This window comes from Dendrobates tinctorius, unplaced genomic scaffold, assembly GCF_039654945.1.
Source record: "Dendrobates tinctorius isolate UK_male_01 unplaced genomic scaffold, ASM3965494v1 ptg000029l, whole genome shotgun sequence".
In the NCBI taxonomy this organism is placed as follows: Eukaryota; Metazoa; Chordata; class Amphibia; order Anura; family Dendrobatidae; genus Dendrobates; species Dendrobates tinctorius.
The window spans coordinates 51726866-51749966 of NW_027361697.1; the positions used below are offsets into that span (position 1 = coordinate 51726866).

Sequence of the window (23101 nt, forward strand, 5' to 3'; positions counted from 1 at the left end):
GTATTGATTCCCCGAATAAAGAAGAATTGTTTTATTGGATCCCAGAGTGTTACCTATTTTTTCCATTCTGGCCTAGCTTTTGCATGAGGCTTAGCTGTATCGGCACGCTATGCACGCCGATACAGTTAAGGGTTACTATAGCCCCGGATTGGCACCTCTGATTAGGCCCAGGGTGACTGCACCCTCTACTACCCCCTTCGGTAGCTACACTATTGGCCCATATTTAATATTCATTGTTTACAGTTTAATAGAGATATACATAAAATGTAAATTGAAAATAAATAAGAGTCCGTTTCTGAACATGCAAAACGGGTGAAAAGAGCCACAGGAAATCTATAAGGAGCTAGATAATAAGATTGAGGCTCATCCGGCTGCCTCTTCAATTTATCATGTGCCAAAGATGACCTAAAACCGCGTTAAGCATGGAAGCTTTCTAGTTCCGGGAACGTCCATTATACTTGTGTCAAATATAAACACTTTGAAAATAAAAGTATTTTTCAATTATTGTTGACATTTCTGTCGTTGCGGATTAAGGGGCGTCCTCTGCATGCACACTGCACATAATCACCCGACCAGGCGGAGGAAATCTTCTATCTATGTCAGTGGTGAGATTACATCATTATTGAGGGAGAAGGAGCCAAAAGCAGATCTGAAAATAGGAAGATCTAACCTCACTGATATCACGAGATCCCACATCATGATGAGAAGCAGAGTACTGTCCTCCCACAAGGGCGTTCTTTACTTTTCTTCTGTCAAGTTGGAAATGTTCTATTAGTTTCTTGTTCCATCTGCCTGTAAGGAAACTGAGCGACGCTGCATCTACCACACAGTGGTCATTCAGCTTTCCCAGACTAAATATAAGGCTAGGTTCATGCAAACATAATACATGCTGGTTGAAAGAGGACATCTCTTCATGAGTACCCGTCAGGCGGCATGATTGATATATAGAAGCTGAGCTCTCTATTAAATGGGCTTGCACCATCTGAAGCAGGATTTCTAAATACATGTATCTCCCTATCTCTACCCTGTGATTGTCAGCTTTCCCCTGTATCACAATTCTCCTTCGGGTGTCCATGTCTGACATATTTTCTACATGTATTTTTCAACATGTACCCATTATATTTCTATGGGCATGTTCACATGCGTGTTTTTTTTGCAACAGTTATCTGCATAACATAAGGAGATACGTTTGTTTTTTAACATACCGTAATTTGCCCATTCAAGTAAATAGGTGGCTGAAAAAATGGACAGCAGAATGATACTATCGGTGTCATCCAAGTGCAGTCCAATTTTTTACCGTTTTATGGGTAGAAGAAGCTATGACTTTTTTTGCATACAAGAAACAAAGAAACACAGATGCCATAGTGATGGTAAGTGTGAATGCAATTCTGCCAACCCCCTCCAAAAAACTCAGACCTATGAACAACGGTGTACAGGAAGGGTCCTCCATTAGCCAGTGAGAGCAGGGTAATAAGTTATGACCTATCACCTAGAGATTTCGATGCATCTTCTATGGTTGTTGGATGAACTTTTTTTCTGAAGGACCCTCACCCATCATATGCAGTTAGGCTACATGGATGGGCTCTTCTGGTGGTGGCTGATCTTGAAAGTCCACATGCCCAGTCCTTTGGTCCCTGACACTGAGAGAATCAGCAGAATCTCATACATTTGAAGCAGTTGACCAGTCAGTGAAATTGATAGATTCTGGTAGCTGCTTCTATGAGTAAAACTTAGGGAATGTGCACATGGACTCTTATGCCTCATTCAGGTGACTGATTTTCGCGTACGAGTGCTATCCATGGTTTTCACAGAGAGCACCATACCTGTGATCATCTGTGAGGCTCTTATCATCTGTGGCTGTTCATGATTTTTTGCAAACTGAGCGATACTCGAAAATCATGGAGACATGTCCGATTTTGATCTGAAGGTCAACGGGTCTGTGAAAAAATCAACCACACTAGGAGGCCATCCGAGAGCTGCCTGATTTTTACAGACTGTCACATAGGAGAAGGTAGAGAAACTTTTTTTTTCTCCATGTACAAGAAAAACGAATGACACTCTGGTCAAAATGTAATCAAAATAATTGGTCTGTTTTCCTCGTACATGAGAAATTTGGACATCTGAATGCAACCTTATAGAAGCAGGAGATGCTAAGTGCTGAAAAAAGGAATCCATCCGCCATGTTTTTCCTGAAGTGTCTGTCATCTTCTTGGTGGTATACCCTAAGGCTATGTGCCCACGTAAGCAGATCTTTCCTGAGAAAAACCGGACTCCTTCTCAGGAAATCCACATTTTTTTCATGTTTTTTTCTCGTTTTTATCTCGTTTTTTGTGCGTTTTGTTCTCATTTTTTCCAGAGCATCCTAATACAATGAAATCCGCAGATTTTCTGCAAAACAAATGAACATGCTTGCGGAAAAAAACGCATCATGGGCGCAAAAATTAAGGATTTCATTCTAATAATAGGATGCTTAATGTATGTGTTTTTTAAGTGTTTTTGCATGGGAAAAACGGTAAAAAAGCGCGAAAAATCCTGAACGTGTGAACACAACCTAAGAGTCCTGTCACTGCTCACTCTGCTCTTTACTCAGAAACCCTGCTTCAATTAATATAAAACTTCCTTCTTCTTTACCTCCGTCATGTTCTGCTTTTAGATAGGATACCACAACTTACCTGACAAGCTATCTATCTATCTATCTATCTATCTATCTATCTATCTATCTATCTATCTATCTATCCATCTATGAGACAAAACATGCCAGTATCAGTTGAAAAAAGTGCTTATGTGGTGACGTTTTGGCTCAAAAACTGTGAGCCTTATACTACACTGTGCATGTCTCTTTTCACCTCCTGCATATGCCTATGTTCCTCTGCATATGTATCTAGCAGCATCCGTTTTTTACATTTATTTTTCCTTTTTCTATGGCTGCCTGTATTTGTAGATCTGTAACTATAATATACAGAATTCAATGAAAGGCCACGTTCTCATGCTCAGTATTCTGTCAGTATTTTACATTATACATTGTGGGGTCCTTTGATGCTCGGACTATAGCTGAGCTTCTAAGGAGTACCAAGATGGTCCCTGGCTCCGATGGTAACAGATCTGTTCTGAGAGCGCGTCTCAGGAGGCCTGTGAGTGCCCGCCCAGGCGATCACCCTATTTACATGCCATGTCACTGATTGACGCCAGCATTGAAATAGTTAATCAGCAGTGATCGCAGCTGTTCCAGGCAGATGTCGATATTACAGCCGGCATAGCCCTGTAGGGAGTGGGCTCAGCTCCTGAGCATGCGGAGCCTGGTCGTGACGTATATGGTACGGCAGGGTGCGCGAAGGGAAGGAATTGATGGGTGTTACATTTATCATCGGCGGAGAATGATTACTGGGAACCCCCAAAAGAGCACGGACCCCCCATGGAGGTGTGGACGGAGTGGCAGTGCTGACCGTTTCATTCACTGTCCATGGGAACGGCGACCACAAGTTCATTATGGTCACTATAGAAGTGAATGGTGCAGGGGGTGAGGCACATACACTACTCCGTTCATGACTGACTGTGAGACCCCCTACCCGCGCCCTCCGTTCTGCTGATGACCTGAGGTTAGCATCCTCAATAATCAGAACCTCCCACTCCCGTCTTCAAGACTTTACACGTGCTGCGCCTATTCTTTGGAATGCACTTCCCAGGTCAATACAATTAGTCCCCAATCCCCACACTTTTAAGCGTGCCCTGAAAACTCATTTAATCAGACTGGCCTACCGCTTCAACACATTAACCTAATCTATCCCTGTGTGGCACAGCCAAAAGTTTTTTTACCATAACCAGGTTCCCCGCATCATGTTCCCACATGCTTTATGCATCCATTAGCCCTCTGTGTCTGTACTATTACACACTTAACATTATGGCTGGTCCAAACAATCAGGGCAACTGTTACCACCCACCTTTCGTGTCTCCCTTTTTTCCCTCATAGACTGTAAGGTTGCGAGCAGGGCCCTCATTCCTCTTGGTATCTGTTATGATCTATGTGATTATTATTATGCTGTAATGTCTGTTGTCTGTACAAGTCCCCTCTGAAATGTAAAGTGCTGCGGAATATGTCGGCGCTATAGAAATAAAATGTATTATTATTATTATTATTATTATTTTACCTCAGTATTTGTAAGCCAAAATCCAGAGAGGAACAATCAGAGGAAAAGTATAATAGAAACACGTCACCACTTCTGTATTATCACCCACTCCTGGTTTTGGCTTACAGATACTGAGGTAAAATACTGAACGTGTGAACGTGGCCTGAGACACTGGACCTGACCGGCATATATCAGAATAATGTATACCCTACAGCGAGCAGTGTGACTCTGGCGCCTGGAGACGTAACCTGGAGACATGACTGTACATTGATCCCCTTCTTCGTACAGTGGCTGTAACAGAACGCAGCACGGAAGAAATGACAAAAAAATGATGAAACTCTCTTGGTGCATAAAGAGGCGTGAGGCGTTTTGATTATTAGTTCTGCAGTTTTGCTGCCTGCAGCTGCCGGGATATGAGATATTAATACATGTTTAGAAACCAGCGAGGTTCCCTCTGTGAGCTGTTGAGCTGTCGCGCCACAAGGAGGCTGTAGACGTCCAGTTATTTTGCTCTGCAGTCGCCTGAGGGAAACTTCAGGACCAGAGAACAAAGCAGCCGCATCCAAGGCATTTTAGAGACCATTGAAGGCTTTTATTCTCTTTCTTTATTTTTGGAAACATTCTCCCGCATTTCTAAAAATGATATATACATCCATAAGGAGTAATTATACTTTAGAGCTGGGCATAAGTATTTAGTACGACGTTCCTCTTCTGTTCTTGTGATGCGTGTGGTAAATGTCTGAGAATGGAGTCAGTGTAATATACGGACTTGTAGGTAAGAGCTCATACTCACTTGCAAGAGACTCACACGACTCTGGTGCGAGTCTCTCGCATGAAAACCCGGCACTGCCGCCACCACTCGGACTGGAGAATGCGGCAATATGTATTTCTATGCAGCCGCACGCTCCGGTCCCAGTTCCGGTGGCAGTGTCGGGTTTTCATGCGAGAAACTCGCACGAGAATCATGAGAGTCTCTCGCAAGTGAGTATGAGCCCTTAGAAAGGAGTCTGGGAAGAATAGGCAACACCCATATAGGAGGTGTCATGGCCGTTTTATGTAGCCATATTTGGAAAACGGAGAAACTAAGAAAATACTTTAGAACTTAAGGAATGTATGCATAAACAGATGACAAACAAATATGTAAAGAGGCCCGGGGTCACACCACCATATTTTCTGTCATCTGAGAGAATCGTAACGATTCGCCAATCACATTCTGATCAGAGTGTGATCCGATTTTCTCAGACGAGGAGAAGATAGAAAAAAAAATTCTCCGTTTTCTCCATTCTGTCAGTCTGCGTGAATCGGACTGCAATCAGACGTCATCTGAGTGCGAACTGATTTTTTCAATGGACTCATTGACTTGCATGGTCGAGTGTGATCCGAATATTGGATGCAACCAATGCATGCAGCGATTTTACTATTGGCCAGACTCCATCTAAGGAAAAAATTGGCCCCATAGAATAACATGGTTTTGTCAGATCGCACTAAAACCGAAAATATGGTTGACTGCAAGAACCAAGAAGGTGATGCTGGATGTCTACGTGCAGGGCCATAGAAGACTGCTCACGGTACACTATGGCTCTCCGCTTGTCGTGTACATCAGAAGAACCTCCTGGCATAAACTGTACCTCTGAGAAAAAGCTTGCAGGCTGGACGAGGAAGCTATCCCATACCCTTTTTTACCATTGTGCCCCAATCCAACACTCTTTTAGCCTTCATGGGGTGAATAGAGCCCAATGGATACACTTGTCCATCTGAAGCCATTCTCATCGTACAGGATTAGTGCACATTACCAATACATATAGTAAATATTGTCAACATGAGTGATGAGAACGCTGCTCATTTGGAATTGCAGTTATAGGCAGGATTAAGGGGTTACGCATGACTTTAAAATCATGGGTAGTTCCTTTGATAAACTGCGCCACACCCGTCTGTGAGTCGTGTCTGGTATTGCAGCTCAGGCTTCTTCAAGCACAATCCGTGGATAGATGTGGTCCCGAATCCAGAAGTAAATAGCCGTGTTTTTTCTTATCATGTATAGCACCTTTGGGTCGCCCTCCCAGGGCTGTGGGGTACTCGATACCGGGCCGGTATCGGCGGGATGTGTCACAGCAGCGGTGACCCGGTCCGTTGCCCTGGGCGCCCAAGAAAAAGGGGAATTGCAATGGTGGAATGTGATGGATCAAATGAATAGTTTGTGACGCCACATGTAGTGTTCGGCAAGTGAGGTGTTAGGCCAACGCTGCATGCAGATCCTCTTGGACTGATGGTGCGTTGCAGCCAAGATGGTGAAGCTCCCCACAGATGGAGCTGTAGTCCCAGGGCAATGTAGATGTAGGGGTAGAGGAGAGACACAGGTAGTGCAGAAGCTGGTACCCCGATGTAGCGGTACCCGGTGTGTTGGCGCAGGAATGAATGGAGGACACCAGGGCTTGTAGTTCCAAAGCTTTACTCACAGTCTGTAGTACACACAGGTGCCTGCCTCCGTGTTGTGTCCTCCGGGTCAGGGACCCAGTCAACCTCCAGGCAAGATAGGATGCTCCCTTCCAACACTCCACCAACATGTGCCTTTCTGAACGTCTCCTCTATAGCGCTTTTAAGTGAAGTACTCCTAGTACTGAGTTACACTAGAGTTCCTCCTCACAGATGTTCCCATGAACTCTACTTGTACGGCAGACAGCTGTAGCCTGCTTCGGGGACTCCTTTCTCCTAAGTCCCGGCTCACTATCCAAGTTGCTGTTGTGCCCCCAAGTCTTAGATGGGAGTAGTGCATTTACAGCCCACTACTCCACCGGTGTCTGCTGCAGAACCATTAGTGTCCATACAACCTCGGGGACCGGGCCCTGGCCTTGCGCTTAGAACTTCTAGGCAGGGTTCTTCCTCTAACCCACGTCCTCTGTTCCCTTTTACTCCTACGTTCCGTACTCGTCTTTCCTTCTTATGGAAGATCAGGTTTCTGTTCAATGTCTTTCTCCTTCTTTCCTTTCCCGTGCCAGCAGACCCAGGTCACTGAGGCAGCTGCAGCACCTCCTTCCTCCATCCCTCTCCCAGGGATCTTCTTTCCTCACTCCTATCTTCTCAACTCACCGACTGACTGACTGACTGAAATTCTAAACCTTCCCGCTCTTTAATGTATTCTATCTCCACCTGCCTCCCAGCACGTCTCGTGTTCCAAGCAGGGAACCACCAAAGGTGCTCTGCTACACTCCAAGCAGGGAGCCGCAATGTGGCTTTGCTGAACTACTGTGTTGTGTGGGATGCGAGTGTTGGAGCGTGGTTAGGAGCCCCCAACCTACCTGGAAGGTGGGGTACCACACCTCAGGAGGAGGTGCAGTACCCCTGTGGCAACTGAATCCTCAGGGGTGCCACACCTTCACTAACAAATAAATCTTTTATGTTTAATTGTCATATATCATAATGGCCTCGTATGAGAGATGGGTATCTACATGCATCCATGACCACCACACCATGATATTCCTTCAGTTGAGCATCCTGAAGGCTTCTATTAAGAACTGCTGGGGTCTTTGTCCAGCTTCACTGCACGGTGTGAACAGAATAGCTTTCTCCAAGGCTGAGAGAGTCTCTTCTAGTCTAACTTCTCTCTTTATCTTCCATCGTAGGGTTCACATGGTGCTCCAGGAATTAAAGGTGAATCAGGAGACCCAGGCCCTCAGGTAAATGATTTTTTGAAGCTGTGAGTATCATCTGCTTGCACATCTGTTGCTGTGATCCCGCTGTATCCATCACTGCTTTTTGTACCCTATGTAAGTTCACATTCAAGCCTTGGTAGCTTTCATACACAGTGACAAACAGTGCATTATTTTTCGGTTTTGTAGGGTCCTAGAGGAATTCAAGGTGCATCTGGGTCAATGGGTAAAGCTGGCAAGCGAGTGAGTAATGCGTTCTATATTCCACACAACTCCCGCCTCAACATATGTTTTATGGAGAAATGGAAATGTAATTAGTCTCAGTAAATAGCACATAGCAATGAAAGCGTTCAGATAGAAACATACTGGTGAAGGAGTATGTACAGGACATGAAATGCCAGAAACAAAAGATGGGCTGCAGAAGAAAAGGGCACAAAGCTTGGCATAAATTATAACACAAATTTGTGCCGGCAATTTCTGGTGTTCAGACAGCTTAAAATGTGGCAAATGTATTTATCAACCTGTGCCATTGTGTGTGCCATTTATTAACCATGATTAAATGGATAGATAGATAGATAGATAGATAGATAATAGATAGATAGACATAGATAGATCCATAGATAGATAGATCAATAGATAGATATAGATAGATCCATAGATAGATAGATAGATAGTTATAGATAGATAGGCATAGATAGATGATAGTTAGATATGCGATAAATAGATATATAATAGATAGATGAATAGACAGAGAGATAGATAGATAGATAAATACTAGATAAATAGATTAATAGATTGATATGATATAGATTTGAGATAGATAGATAGACTCACTTTTATGTCCAGGGATCTATCACTTAGTTTACTGGGTGCATCAGTTGTGACACAAGCAGAGCTCTTAGATTTATGTAGCAGAGCTCAGAAAGCTAACCCCACCCACACCACTGCTTTCTGTGTACATTGTCTATTAGCAGTAAGCTGCTAATCAGAGGGGGTGTGGTCAGCCTACTTGGCAAGAGATCACTAGTCCAGGCAGTGATAATATCTTGGTCATAAAACATTCATTGTATGGAAACAACAGCACACAGCCTAATAAGTGACACATCGCTGAAATATGTCTCAGCCCCTACACCGTGCTGTCCTCTGATTACATAGCAAAATCCTGCTGACAAATTCCCTTTAAATGCCACCCATAACATAATACAGCTGACACACTATATTAAGATAAATTCTTTATTGTGACTTTAATAGTTTTGCTTCCATAAAAAATACAATTTCTGAATGAATTTATTAATTTCAGGGACGCCCAGGAACCGATGGAGCCCGTGGAATGCCTGGAGAATCCGGGTCCAAGGTATGATTCGACCCACGTGTACCTTACCCATGTGATTGTCATGTATATTAGATGGGCACCAGTCGTGTGGTAGGATACCGTGCTGTTAAAATGAACAGACGCAGTCGGGGGGGGGGATAAAACTGCTTACTCAGGGGGATCTATTTATTGGGTGTAGTTGTACTAATGAGCTGATTAGATTTAATTTCCATCATTTCATAGGGTGACCGAGGGTTTGATGGTCTTCCAGGTCTTCCCGGTGAGAAAGGTCACAGGGTGAGTCACTCCTCGGCTTAGCAGGAGAACCTTTGTTTCTTATCTTACATTCGCATCCTTGATTTTGTGTTTTCGTTCTGTTTCTCCTGGTTGTCCAGCAGAGGGCACTTTCTACTTCTTATAGAATTCCTGGCATTGTGCTATCACAAAACTAACGAGAAGCCAGGTCTTTCAGCCATTTGCATACACTTCCCTATGTAGTTACCATACGAGGACATGTATATTAGTTTGTAGTAACCCTACAGTATATCTGTACACAATATGTTACTTGTTGTCCTAGGCAGCTCGGACACTTTTCCTTGGATTGTAGGGAAGTTGCCCTTTTGACTTGACGGTTAATGTAATTTCTTATGCACATGCAATCAATTGCCTTTGAAATAGAAAAGCTCCCCTGTATCATGCTTTATACACGCTTAATATGAGAAAAATTAGGTGTGCTGTCATGATTTATGGAGTATGAAGTATGGCTGACGCGTTCCTTTACAGCTTGCTAGGTTGGTATGCCTCATCAAGTTGTTCTTATATCTCCAGTGACTCAAATATTTTTCTTTGCCGTGTTGGTAAAAAATGCAACATTTTTTTTTAATTCTCTTTACGTTTTCTCTTTTTTATTTTTTTTTTATATTTTTTTAGGGCGACAAAGGTCCACAGGGCCCACCTGGTCCTCCCGGTGAAGACGGAGATAGGGTAAGAAAATGGGACCTGAGAGGCCGATCGATGTGTTCATGTTTATTGGAACATTGATATGCACAATGAAATGAGAAAATGTGTTACACTTCAAAATGATATTAAAAGAGTTTTGTAAAGATGGCCTTACATGCAGCTAAAGAATCAGGGCATGATAAGCCCCAATACATAATAATGTTTTATTACAATATTAATATCTGAATACTGGTATACATAACACATCCATGCAATCACACAATGGTCGCCCAACAGAGCCAAGAAGAACCTAAATAATACCACCATGCAATGCCTAAATAATACAGTATCCAAATAACACTGCCCTATAATCATGGCTTTGTTGCACTTACGGAACCAGCATTGGAGTTGACCATGTTTTTTTTAAAAACTCTACTGGGTGGTCCTAAGACACTAGAAGAAGGATGAAGTCAGTATTGCCCTAGATCAGTGTTCCCCAACTCCCGTTCTCAAGAGCATCCAACAGGTGATGGTTTCAGGGTTTCCTTAGTATTGCACAGGTGATGGAATTATTGCCTGTCCTGGTGATGCCATGATCATCTTGGCAATACTAAGGAAATCCTGAAAACATGACCGGAGGACCGGAGTTGGGGAACACTGCCCTAGATAAATAAGACCCCGGCCCATTGCCCAGTATGCTACCTCCATATGCCTAGCGCACCAGCGCAGCAATATACATAAAGCCCCGATTCATCATTGCCTTTGCATCTGCTTTTCTATCTAGTTTTGTGTGGGGTTTTTTTTTACCATTTTTTCGAGTTTGCACCCAATTCATCATTCTATTTGAGCCTTATATGTGCTTGTCTGAATTTTTTGCTTTTACTCTTTGTGGGTGAAGTCTACAAATTCCAGATGTTTTTAGCCAGATTCATCAACTGCAGCTTTCTAAAAAGTTGTAAAATTTGGTGCAACTTCACTCCAGTCACGCCTGGTGTATTTTTGAATACGCCATAATTTTAGAGCAAATGTTGCGATTTTCGGCGCCGTAAGTTGCAAAAACAGTTGAAAACCCATTTTTGACCTTGAGCAAAATTCATGAATCTCGGGAACTATTTTAAAGAATTTTGGGCCAAAAATGGCAACTAATACCCCAGGACGAAAAAGGAGAGTGAAATAAAAAAAAAAATGCAAATGATGAATCGGGGCCAAAGTCATTGGTTTTTGACATCCCAGTCTTCGGGTTTTCTTCTTTCTGCAATAAATCCAATGATTTCAGGCAGTTTCTTTCAGCCATATCTGCTGCGTGACTGATAACTAGAGATCTCGGACACATTAACAAAGCATTTGTTACACGCTCTGAATAATTTAGCAACAGTGATGGATGTCCGTTATTAGGGCCTATATGTAAATTATATGTCCTTGAAGTTTTACTATGTGGCTTGAACGCTTGATAGATTGACTCTCCCTGTACATACAGGGTCTAAAGGTAGTAAAGTGAAATAGTAGACAGATATTTCCAGAAGCTTACTGGAACGTAAGATACTTGACAAAAGTCAAAAATATGTCCGACTCTCTTCCTTGGACATATAAATGATAATTTACAGTAGTAATGTTGTTTATTTATATGCAAATATGGAAAAAAAAGTTCTTTGAGTGTCATCAGCACAGGTTCCCCCAGAGCTTAACAAGTATTTTACATTTTTTGACTTTAAACACAAATCTTTCTCAAGAATTTTACTCCAAAGTAGATTGGAAAATTGTGACACTTTATTATTTATATAAATTCTTCAATACATAATGCTATAAATACACTTTTAAAGGGAATCTCTCAGTTGGATCCACCCTCCTAAACTGGGTATATGGCTATGTAGCTCGTAAAAAGTTGAATGAAATGATACCTTGATATCTGTATTCCGATTAATGGTTCCTGAGATATCCACATTGTTCTTATTATGTAAATGAGCTGTTAAGATCTATGGGTGGGACACAGATCTCCCTGAGAATCTGCCTCCGGAGCTTATTTTAAATGAAGAATAAGTGTGAGACATGTAGATCAGGAGAGCTGATTGTCAGTCATTACATGTCTCACACTGGTAAACTTTCATTTAAAGTAATCTCTAGAGGCGGATTCTAAGGGAGATCTATGTCCAGCCCATAGATCTTAACAGCTCTTTTACATACAAGAAAAATGTGAATTTCTCTGGAATAAGACATCGGTTGATATCGGTATATCAAGATATCATTTTATTCAGTTTCCTATGACCTACATGCCCATATAGATGGCTTAGGAGGGTTGATTCTACTGACAGATTCCCTTTAAAAAATGCCTGCTATAAAATAGTAATAATTTACCTTGTGTAAATGCCATTGTTCTCTTGAATCTGATGTTGCTCTTATACTGTTCCTGTGCCTCTCCCTTTACCGAACAGCAAATTCTCATGGATCCCTCTTCTAAAACACAGGACAGCTGATTTTTTCACCAAAACCTACAGCCAGTATACAATTCCACTGTAGTGATGTGTGCGTAGAAATTTAGCATTTCATGGTGGCCATTTGGATGAATAGCTGGTAACCAGCCATATACAGTTATACAAGGAGGGCTGGAATCTGCAAGATTGGGAGCTCCTTTCACAGATTAGTGAAAGAGGGCATCTTCTGAGATCTTATGCCCTAATAAGACATATAGACAGTGGTTGTACTTTGTTAAACCAGATAATGAGGTTGCGTGGCTTGGACCACCCGCTAGCAAAAAGACCCCGGTTGCCATAATAAGCTGATTGCTGCATATCGAAAGCATCACACTTTGCCCATTAAAACCAAGGGCCGTTCATGACTGAGTGAAGTGTTACAGAGATAGAACTGATTTCCACTATGGGTCATGGGGGTCGTCCTGGGGGGTTGTCTTCCTACTGCTCCAGTAAAGACATCATTGCTATAGATAGTGGGGCAGCACGGTGGCTCAGTGGTTAGCACTATTGCTTTGCCGTCCTGGGTTCAAATCCCACCAATGACAACATTTACAAGGAGTTTGTATGTTCTCCCCATGTTTGTTGGGGTTTCCTCCCACATTCCAAAGACACAAAGCAAAGCATAATAATAATAATAATAATAATAGATATAGATAAATATGCAATGGGGCAGCCATAAACATATCATGACCGGAAATAGAATCAATTTTCTTTATGGACATATTAGTTGCATGTAGGGCCTATTTGGGAATTGGGAAATAAGCCAAGTACTAGTTTGGCCATTTGCTATTTTTTTATGCAAATACATGTCGTATTAGATGCATATGTCACAATATTGTGTCCTCCTGTCAGCGCTTGTAGGAAAAGGAAGAGAATTGCCTGACACAATGTACCCATGCCATCATGGACATTGCAGTAAACATTTCCCTAGTAGTGATGAGCGAGTATACTCGTTACTTGAGTTTTCCAAGCATGCTCGAGTGTCCTCCGAGTATTTTGGCGTGCTCGGAGATTTAGTTTCTGTTGCCGTAGCTGCATGATTTGCATCCGCTAGACAGCCTGAATACTTGTGGGGATTCCCTAACAAACAGGCGATCCCTGCATGTGTTCAGGTTGTCTAGCAGCTGCAAATCATATAGCTGTGGATACACCGACATAATTTACGAGCCCGCCAAAATACTCGGAGAACACTCGAGCTTGCTCGGAAAACTCAAGTAACGAGCACACTCGCTCATCATCACTGTTCCCTAGCTAATTTCCACGGCAGAACACCTTCTCTTACTGTTTAGCACCGTGGCCATATTTGCAATCCCTTCTCGCAGCGACTTTTTACAATTAGCCTTTTCCGTTCATTTGGGGAAAGGTTACACCACACTACATATATTTTACAATTTGACAAACACAAACACATTGTTCGCTTACGTGCCGTGTGTTTAAATAACGGGAGAAACAGCTTTTTCTTTTGTGTAACAGGGAGAAGATGGAGAGGTTGGACCCAGAGGGCTGCCCGGTGAACCTGTGAGTGACACATTAATCTGCTGTATACAGAGCTCTCACTTTATATCTGTACAATTTCACAACGCCGCATTGTCCCTGCCGGAGGAATCATTCACAGCTCCCACGTAACCTTTACCCTGCCAGAGGGCCCGCAATATCTCCTGCAAGAGCCTTTTGTCAGCGCTGGACTCCCATTCTTCTATCTATTCAGCTACTAAAGAGGATCAATGCATAACAACCTATACGATAATAACAATATATACTATTGGTTACTGGATTTATTCTTACCTGCAGAAATAATATCTAATATTGTCATCCCAGATTACAGAAACTACCTTAACTATGTTTTCTCCATTATACCATAATGTAGTATATAATAGTATTATCCCCATTGTGAATGGTGGCGATCCCAAGGATCAGACCCTCAGTGATCAGTAAATTATCACCTTCCTTGTGGATAAGTAATAGCTTTTAATCATGGTGCCACCCCTATAAAATAATATTCAAAAAGCAAAACAAAGTACTGTAACTGAATTTTGTTCTTCCAGGGCGAACGAGGATTGTTGGGACCAAGAGGTCCTGTTGGTCCTCCAGGCCAACACGTAAGTATTTAACTGCTCCATTCTTTTTAATCTTGATTTAGCCTGAAACAGACTCATAGGACCGAGTCATCAAAGCATTTTGGACAAAGTGTTTTGGCATAAAATGCCCAAAAATGCTGTAAACATTTTTATGCAACTTGAAGTTACTCAAAAAATGTGCAGCTCTTGGCTTAAGTCTTGGCCAGCTCTGACAATGAAGGCAGAGCTGGGGCGTTATGGGGTGCAGCAGAAATATATGCCAGCCCTTGGCTGGAGTAACATTTCTGGCAAAAGCACAAAGCATTTGTAAGATGTGCCTAATTCATTAAGAAGATCTTAGACCAGATGTGCCATCAAGAAAGGGGTTGTCTGTGCTAGACAATCCCAGCTTAACCAATGTTAAAAAATATATATTCACCTCCTGTTGTTATCCGTGGTTTTGATGGATATCACTTATACCTATGCTACTATGCTAGTCTATGAAGCTGTTGTATATGTCCGACTTTTTTCTCGGACTGAGTGGTTCAAGGAAAAAAAATCACAGCATGCAAGATTTGCCTCGGAGAATTGGGTGGCACTAGCCAATTAATGACTATGGGTCCATAAATAAAATGGGACCGCACTCGGTTAACATCTGAGTGTGGTCTGATTTTCCCAGGCTGAAATAATGGAGAAGATGGTGAAACTTTTTTTTTCTCGCCACCTCCAAGAAAATTAGATCACTCTCTAATAACACTTGGACCTATTTTCTTGGATGCCCTGGGGGTTGGAAAGTAAATTAAGATCAAGAATATGTATTACTTTCTCTGTTCTACCATTTTGTAATAAAAGCTATGGGCTGTAACTCACTCTTTTAATGATGGCTCTATTTTTCTTTATGGGCACTCACCCATTCCTAAAAAATGGATGAGTGGGAAAGTGGTACATATGACCTTTTTAAAATAGATAAAACCTACATGTAGTAATTGTCTTTTACTATCATCTTTGGTTTCATTTTCATATGGCATGAGCTTTGATCTTTCTTTTTTTAGGGTGTTGCCGGTGTTGATGGTCCTCCAGGACCCAAAGGAAACATGGTATGTATGATGGCAGTCATTTTTATTGCGTAATGTTTATGAAAGTATTGAGATATTAACACGGGAGTGGATACTTAATGTTTCGTAGTCTTTGGTTTATAGTAAGGCTGGAGCTGTAAGGCGCATCGTCTGCTGCCATGGCACAATAGATGAAGATAACACAGCGCAGGTTTCACTAGAACCTCAGGCTAACAATCCCCATGGGTTCCCCAAAATGATGTGTAAATGTGTTTTCTATTTTGCTTCCTCTGAATAGAACGCTTCAAGGAAATTGATTATGACCTGCTCAGAATAAAAGCTAATAGTATTTGCTCTTAATCATCCATGATTAAGAGTCAATGGGCTGGAAATTCATAAGCACGCCTGCTTTATTTGGGCTGGTGTTCATGGTAATCATGTAATGGCTTTACACGGCACGCGTGATGGATTCATCTCAAGATTTTACTAATCAAGTTATTATCATTTCCTCTTAGCACTACTTTATATCAGCATTAGAAAGTATGTAGGAAGGAGAGAAAGTGGAGAAAATCATGTTCGGTCACACTACAGCCTATTGTATTGTGAGAGATTCATTGCACAGTGCTGATTACAGAAAGTATATCTTCTCAGCACCCGAATAAAAATGTATTAATCATGAGACCGACGGAATAATTAAAGATCATCTGCAACACTAACAAATATTGGTTCTTGTTTTTGCTTCTTAGGCCGGGATCACACATGCGAGAAACACGGCCAAGTCTCGCATCTTAATACCCGGCACTCAGATCGGAGCGTGCGGCTGCATAGCAATACATGCAGCTGCACGCTCCGCTCCCGAGTGCCGGCGGCAGTGCCGGGTATTAACATTCGAGACTCGGTCATGTTTCTCACATGTGTGATCCCAGCCTTAGAAAGATAAGATAGATATAATAGATAGATAGATTGTAGATAGTTGAAAGAAAGTGTAGCAGCAGTAGTCAGAGACAATAATTAGGGTACAAGCCATTTTATCCTTTGGGCTGGGAAGGTCACCATCAACATAAATCCCAAAACAGGCATTACTTCAGTATAGGAGCTAAAACCAGTGGTTAATAATAGAGATGAGCGGATCAAAATTTAAATTCGCCACTTCATGTGGATTCTCTTGGGCAATTTGTTTCACTGAGAAGTTATTTTTTGCAAATTTAATGTCCCTTATCATTTTCTGGGAACTATTCAGATCCCAGAATATAATAAAGGTAAGATGTAAAAAGACAAAAACACTTCTTGCACTCTCCTTACCACCCACCTTTCCGACCCCTCTGCTCCTCCCATCTCCCTTGTTATCTTCTGACCTCCCCAATCGCATTGAAATCCGCATCGTTAGAGAGCACATAGTGTGGGCCATCCGCTCAGCCATGCTGTCGGCCCAAATGGTGAATCATCAGGAGCTCTGTGTTACAAGGCAAGGAGGAGGCTGGGAGACAGAGGAGCGGTGTGCTCCTGAAGAATTAATGAGATAACCACTTTAGCTCTTGAAAACTGCACGTACACAAACCTGTGTTGTCAACCTCAATGTTTTAGTCAGATATAAAGCCTTTGAAAAAAATGGTGAAATTGATAATATTTCTTATTGGAGCATCACTTATGGTGGGTAGATCACATGAAGGTGTGTCCACACTCAGGATCTGACCTCCTAATGGAAAACTTAAGTGACATGTAACAGCCTGCTCTAAATGGCAAAACCCTAGCTGTACTAGCTGAGTGGAGCAATGTGACAGTACAGCCATAGGTTTTCCTGCAATAACTAACAACTACATGGTAACAGCCACAAATGTTTATTAAATTAACCATATTGTAATTTACTGTTGTGCATTTTAGGGGCCTCAAGGTGAACCAGGACCAGGAGGTCAACAAGGAATTCCAGGACCTCAAGTATGTGTTGTATAAAGATGATCTAAGTGCCACGACCTACTAATGATGCTTGTTCTATCTACTGCATATAAACCTGTTATTAATATGCTTTTTCCATTGACTTCAATTAGAATATATGTGATTTCTTAGGATAATGTAATATTCTAGGCTACTACTACTTTCACATTGCACTTTTCCATTATTTCTATATAGTCTAATGTAACAGAATGCTTTCTATAGAATCACCGATTTGGTCAAATTCGTTAATTTCTGTTATAAACATAATAACATTTCAGTCCTGAGGGATAACAATAATTGTACAATGCCAATACGCAGTGCAAGGATTAGGTACGCGGTAAACATACAAAATGATCTAGAGTCAAGTATCAGGCTAAGTTCACAGGTCGAGGAATTGACATGGAATTCGGTGCGGATTCTGCTGCAATATGTTCACCATATCTGCTGCTATTCCACCTACAATGCAAATTAATTAGGTTTTCCCAATCATGTTCGTTATTCAGACGTATTCAGCATGTAATGACAGTGAGGATAATAATTGTACGGATTCACATCTGCCGCAGAAATTCCGGGGTTACGTCAGTTTAACACATCCGTGTTTTGCAACTTCTATTCATTCAATTTTTGTGCCAAAATTTAGGCATGATTGTTTTGAAAAGTCATAAAATGTCTCTACACATAGCTGTACTAACATTTTGAGATTTTTCTGCTCTTATGCCAGCTTCGCCAAACTTTTTCAAAAGTGGTTTTGCGCTTAGGCTGGGTTCACATCACATTTTTGCCACACAACAGTGGCTGTGTCAAGGCTTCCAGCCAGTGGTGCCATTTTCTTTAATAAAGCAGGTTGAGTCACTTTTTGTTAATTTTCATCAGGGTCAACTATTTTGAGGCGGGCAAAAAAAGCTGTTGGCCATGTTTTTTTGCTCGCATCGGGAAGGTGAAGACTGGGGTGAAAAACATCTGTTTTTATGAATCAGAGCCTGAGATTTTGGATGTGACTTGAATTCAGTAACCATGGGTAGACTCAATATTTAGGCAATTAGGCAAGGCCTACAGACCTGAAGCCAAAGGGGGCCAATGGCCGAATAGTCAGTTACAACAGTCACATTTGAACGCAGTATTTGCAAATAAGATGCATATAAAAAGTGATTTTCCAATGCAGTTTGTTAACCCAAACTAAGTCTATAATATCTCTAGCAGGTCATAAAGGAGCCATGATTTTAATGCAAACATTTTAGTCTACTACTCGCAGTAACCAACTAACCAACTATATGAGATGGCATTTTTTAAAGAGATTAGCCACAAACAGAAGGCTTTAATGTGACTGCTCTTTGGTGCAACCATGTTTTCTATTAAGTTAATTTTTAGGATTCTTAAAGGTTTTTTTATATTCTTTTTTTTTTTGGCTACTCCCATTAGTCAAATACACATTGCATTTAGCAGCAGCAATACCATGTCTCACTATTTAAAGGAAATTTTCAGTAACATCATCCCTCCAAAACCGCATATATGGACATGCAACCAAGAGAAAATCCATAAACATATCATATATGTAAGGGGTCTTAGAGTACCAAGATCACTGACCCCATCATAATCAAAACCATGAATGACTGGGTGAGTTATGAGCATATACAACCTAAGAAAAGGATACAAAATATCCAAAACACACCACTCAAAAGAGGTAAGGATAAAAATAAATGTTATTCAATAGATGGATATTAAACGAAAACATGAATCAGAGGTAAACATGATGCATGTAAGAGTGATCAAAGAAGAGGAAAACCACCTCCAATAACCACCTCCAATTCTTACTTGAGCATTTTTCCTCTTTGAAATTTAAATCAATCAACATATTTTATCTGTTGCTGCATTTACAGAGTAATTAGCATTTTGACATGTATGGAAATGATTCATTAAGTGCTCTAGATGTGACAGTGCACTTAACAAGTCACTGCCTCACAAGGTTTTTTCCCTGACCTAGCACCAGCCTCTTTAGTTTGATTATCAGCATATATGGACATGCAGGTGTTTTAAATGTAAATTAATCAAAATATTTTATCTGTTGCTGCATTTACAGAGTAATTAGCATTTTGAGATGTATGGAAATGATGCATTAAGTGCTGTAGATGTGACAGTGCACTTAACAAGTCACTGCCTCCTAAGGTTTTTTTCCCCAACCTAGCACCAGCCTCTTTAGCTTGATTGTCAGCTCGCTGATTTTGTTACCTGACATCATACAGACAACGAGCTAACATTCAAGCTAAAGAAGCTGGTGCTGGGTAGGGAAAGGAGCTCTTGATGCAGAGTATTGGTGAATGTTCTGTTACTCCCACAGCACTTAACGCCTCATTTTAATTTGTATGAAACCTCTGATTTCTCAGGAATGCAGCAACAGATAGAAGATATAAAAAGGTTGATGGACTTATATTTCAAAGACCTGCATGTTACATATATGCAGTTTATGGAGGTTGATCTTACTAACAAATTCCTTTTAAGAAATAATAGGGAATTAGTAGGAGACTCAGTAGTAAGACCCAAGCAATATTTTGGGGGATGATCCCTCGTCCACTTTTATAAAGTGATGTTGTTGAAAAGTGAAAACAGAATTGTTTTTAATAAGTGAGATGACCCTAAGAGGTGGATGCGCCGAGCAGGAAGGTGTTTGCCATGGACACATCAGCACTTTTGCTCTGTACAGGTTTGAGCAGGGAGGCCGGGGAATAATGGGGGATTGTGCATCTGAATACTGGCTGCAGAGTGTGGGTTCTGGAATGCGGCTCAGTGAGGCAATGTCATGAAGCGCAGGTCTGTTCTCAGCACACAGCAATGAATGAGACCCTGAAATGTAATGTTTTTCTTTCTGCACAGGGTCTGCCTGGTCCACAAGGTCCGATTGGGCCACCTGGTGACAAGGTAACATTTCCTCTGCTTAATATTGTTGTAAACTAAACTCTGGCTTATACCATTTTTATTTGCATAGAAACTTTCAAATCAAGAATAAATTGATATTTAGTTTGAGTCAGGTGTAAGTTTGCAGAAAATCCTGCAGTAATGTGTGATTCTATAGTGTGTAAATCAGCAGCATCAAATCAAGAGAGTCATTCCAGAACTAGTATAGATAGATCATATCATATCATCAGGAGCGTATGGGGAAAATACCTGAGAAAGTAACCAAAAGTAATGTGAATTATCACATCTTTGTAAAATCTTCAAATTTTAATCCTACAGAAAAATAAAGCATAGATTACTGTGACCGAGATTAAAAACAAACTGTAACTCCGACGCGTTTTTGGCGTTGGCGCCCTTAGTCATAGAGTGTATTTAAAGTTAGTTTTACCAATCATGTGAAGCAGGAAATACATCATAAGGAAATGAAAAATTATCAGTAATACCTAATCAAGCAGGATTGTAAGAGTATACAGTACATAAGTGTAAAATACGCAGGGTATGTTTCCATGGGCACAAATCGGCAGCTCCCTCCAAAGTACTGCCGGCTTTTGTACGTGCGGTGATACAAGCATATGTTCATTGAACACATGCGGAGTCACCACATCCTATACATAGGACTGTGATATTTATCTTGCGGAGACTGAGCGTTTCCGCAAGATAAATAGACATGCTGTGGTCTAGAAAGACGCGCTGCATGTGCGTATATGCAGGCATTGGTGAACGCATAGTGGAGGTGGGATTTCATAAAATCCCCTCTACTATGCTGTAACATCTGGACGCTGCGGGTTGGATGCTCCGGCTGTACGCAGCGTCCAACCCGCAGCGTTTACTGACCATGGAGACATACCCTAATTGTAAAGAAATAAACATAGTGTCTATAACTCATTCTCATCTGCACTTTAGTGTCCAATTTTTCCATCCAATCCGCTTCTCTCAGGAAGTTTTTTTTCCAGTCCCTTCCGCTGATAGGTGGATTAACTTTTTTGATGCCAAAAAAGGAAAAATTATCCATTGCTCCTTCATGAGAGTCTAAAACATGTTTTGTTGCACCAGAATGCATTCTATTTTTGTTGGTAATATTTTGCAGGTGTTCTGAAGTTCTTTTTTTTAGTTTGCGACTTGTGCGTCCTGTGGATTTTAAATTACAGATATTACAAAAAATGCAATAAATCATATGTTGTGTGTTGCAGTTAAGGAATTAATTTATAGTCCAAAGCTCATCAATTTTTTGCAATTTTGTGGCATACTTATAGGTTACATTTATTTGCCAGTACATTTGTACAAACAAGTGGAAGCTTGTGATATAAACTGGGTGACAAAATGTTTCCTAGTGACGAGCCTCTTCAAGCTACATGTCTGTTGCCTTTATCCAATATCGTATTGAAACTATCATCCTAAAATAAGACGGAGATATATTTAGTCATTATATTTTTTATTTCATTATATGGCAAACTGTATGGAGTACTAAAGGTAGCTATGTCATTATCAATATAATTGTCTTTTTTGGATTACAGTGCGTTGGCTCTAGTATTGTTTTTTGCTCTATTGAAATATTTCTCAATACTACTTTTTTTGAAACCCCTCATTTTTAATCTATCTTTAATGACTTGACTTTCTTTAATAAGCATCATTTCATCAGAACGTATTCCTCTTACCCAGATAAATTTTCCCTATTGGATTGAATTTATAGTGTGGGCAGGATGGCATTGATGAGCCTGCAATGTAGCATTGCCGCTGACTGGTTTTTGAAAAATTGGAGCAATGGATTTTTCCTGTACTGGCATTACCTTCTAGATTTAAATACCAAAAAGTTAATTTTAATATTGGATTCTGAAAAACTGAATTTTAGATTTATAGAATTATTTTTAAGGTAATTAATGAAATGTGGTACGATCATTGTGTCTCCTGACCAATCATATAAGCAACAGGTCGTCAACATAGCGTCCATACCACATGATGTATTTGTTGAAAGGATTCGATTCTGAAAAAAAAACAAAAAAACTTCCCACTAGATAAAAAATAAGAGAATGATGGGGAAAATCATTCCTTTTACTTGTAAAAAAAAACCCTCAGCGCTGAACATGAACAAGTTTTGTTTTAGAAAATAATCGGTGACTCTAAGGATCATTTCTTTAAGTTCAGCATTAAATTAACTACATTTATTTCCATGAAATGTGACAGCTTCTAAAGCTAGATTGCTGTATGTGGAAGGCATGAGTAACAGTTGATGATATCACATGTAGTAAAAATATATTGATCGGACCATGTGATATCCTCAACAGTCCTTAGCACAGAGGAGCTGTCCTTCATAAAAACGTGTTCTGGTTACCAAGGGTTGCAGATGCAGGTCAACCCAGGTGCTGAGACTCATGTTAAAACAGTCTTTTCCTTCTTCCTTTTTTATGCTGATTTACCTGAGAAAGAAGCAGTTTCTTTAAGTGGTCATGTCTATTAGGAAATTAGACTAGACATAGCTTAGATATAATGCATAACCAGCCGGCATCTGGTGAGGTGGTAAATGTACATCAATGTGACTTATCTCTTGTACTTTTATACACTTTTATAGCATAATGGAAAAATTATCCATCTCCAATTTGGCTAACCCAGGCATATATGCC

At 40.9% G+C, this 23101-nt stretch overlaps 1 protein-coding gene across 1 annotated transcript in view; it reads left to right on the top strand.

Annotated features, from left to right (window-relative positions):
• The window catches only part of COL11A1 (collagen type XI alpha 1 chain), a 248884-nt gene that overhangs the window by 129710 nt on the left and 96073 nt on the right, over positions 1 to 23101 (top strand). The window contains exons 15-24 of the mRNA XM_073571713.1: positions 7745 to 7798; positions 7961 to 8014; positions 9072 to 9125; positions 9327 to 9380; positions 10014 to 10067; positions 13964 to 14008; positions 14536 to 14589; positions 15600 to 15644; positions 17484 to 17537; positions 20403 to 20447. Of these exons, the coding sequence (XP_073427814.1) occupies positions 7745 to 7798; positions 7961 to 8014; positions 9072 to 9125; positions 9327 to 9380; positions 10014 to 10067; positions 13964 to 14008; positions 14536 to 14589; positions 15600 to 15644; positions 17484 to 17537; positions 20403 to 20447 (513 nt within the window). The remainder of the gene's footprint in view (positions 1 to 7744; positions 7799 to 7960; positions 8015 to 9071; positions 9126 to 9326; positions 9381 to 10013; positions 10068 to 13963; positions 14009 to 14535; positions 14590 to 15599; positions 15645 to 17483; positions 17538 to 20402; positions 20448 to 23101) is intronic.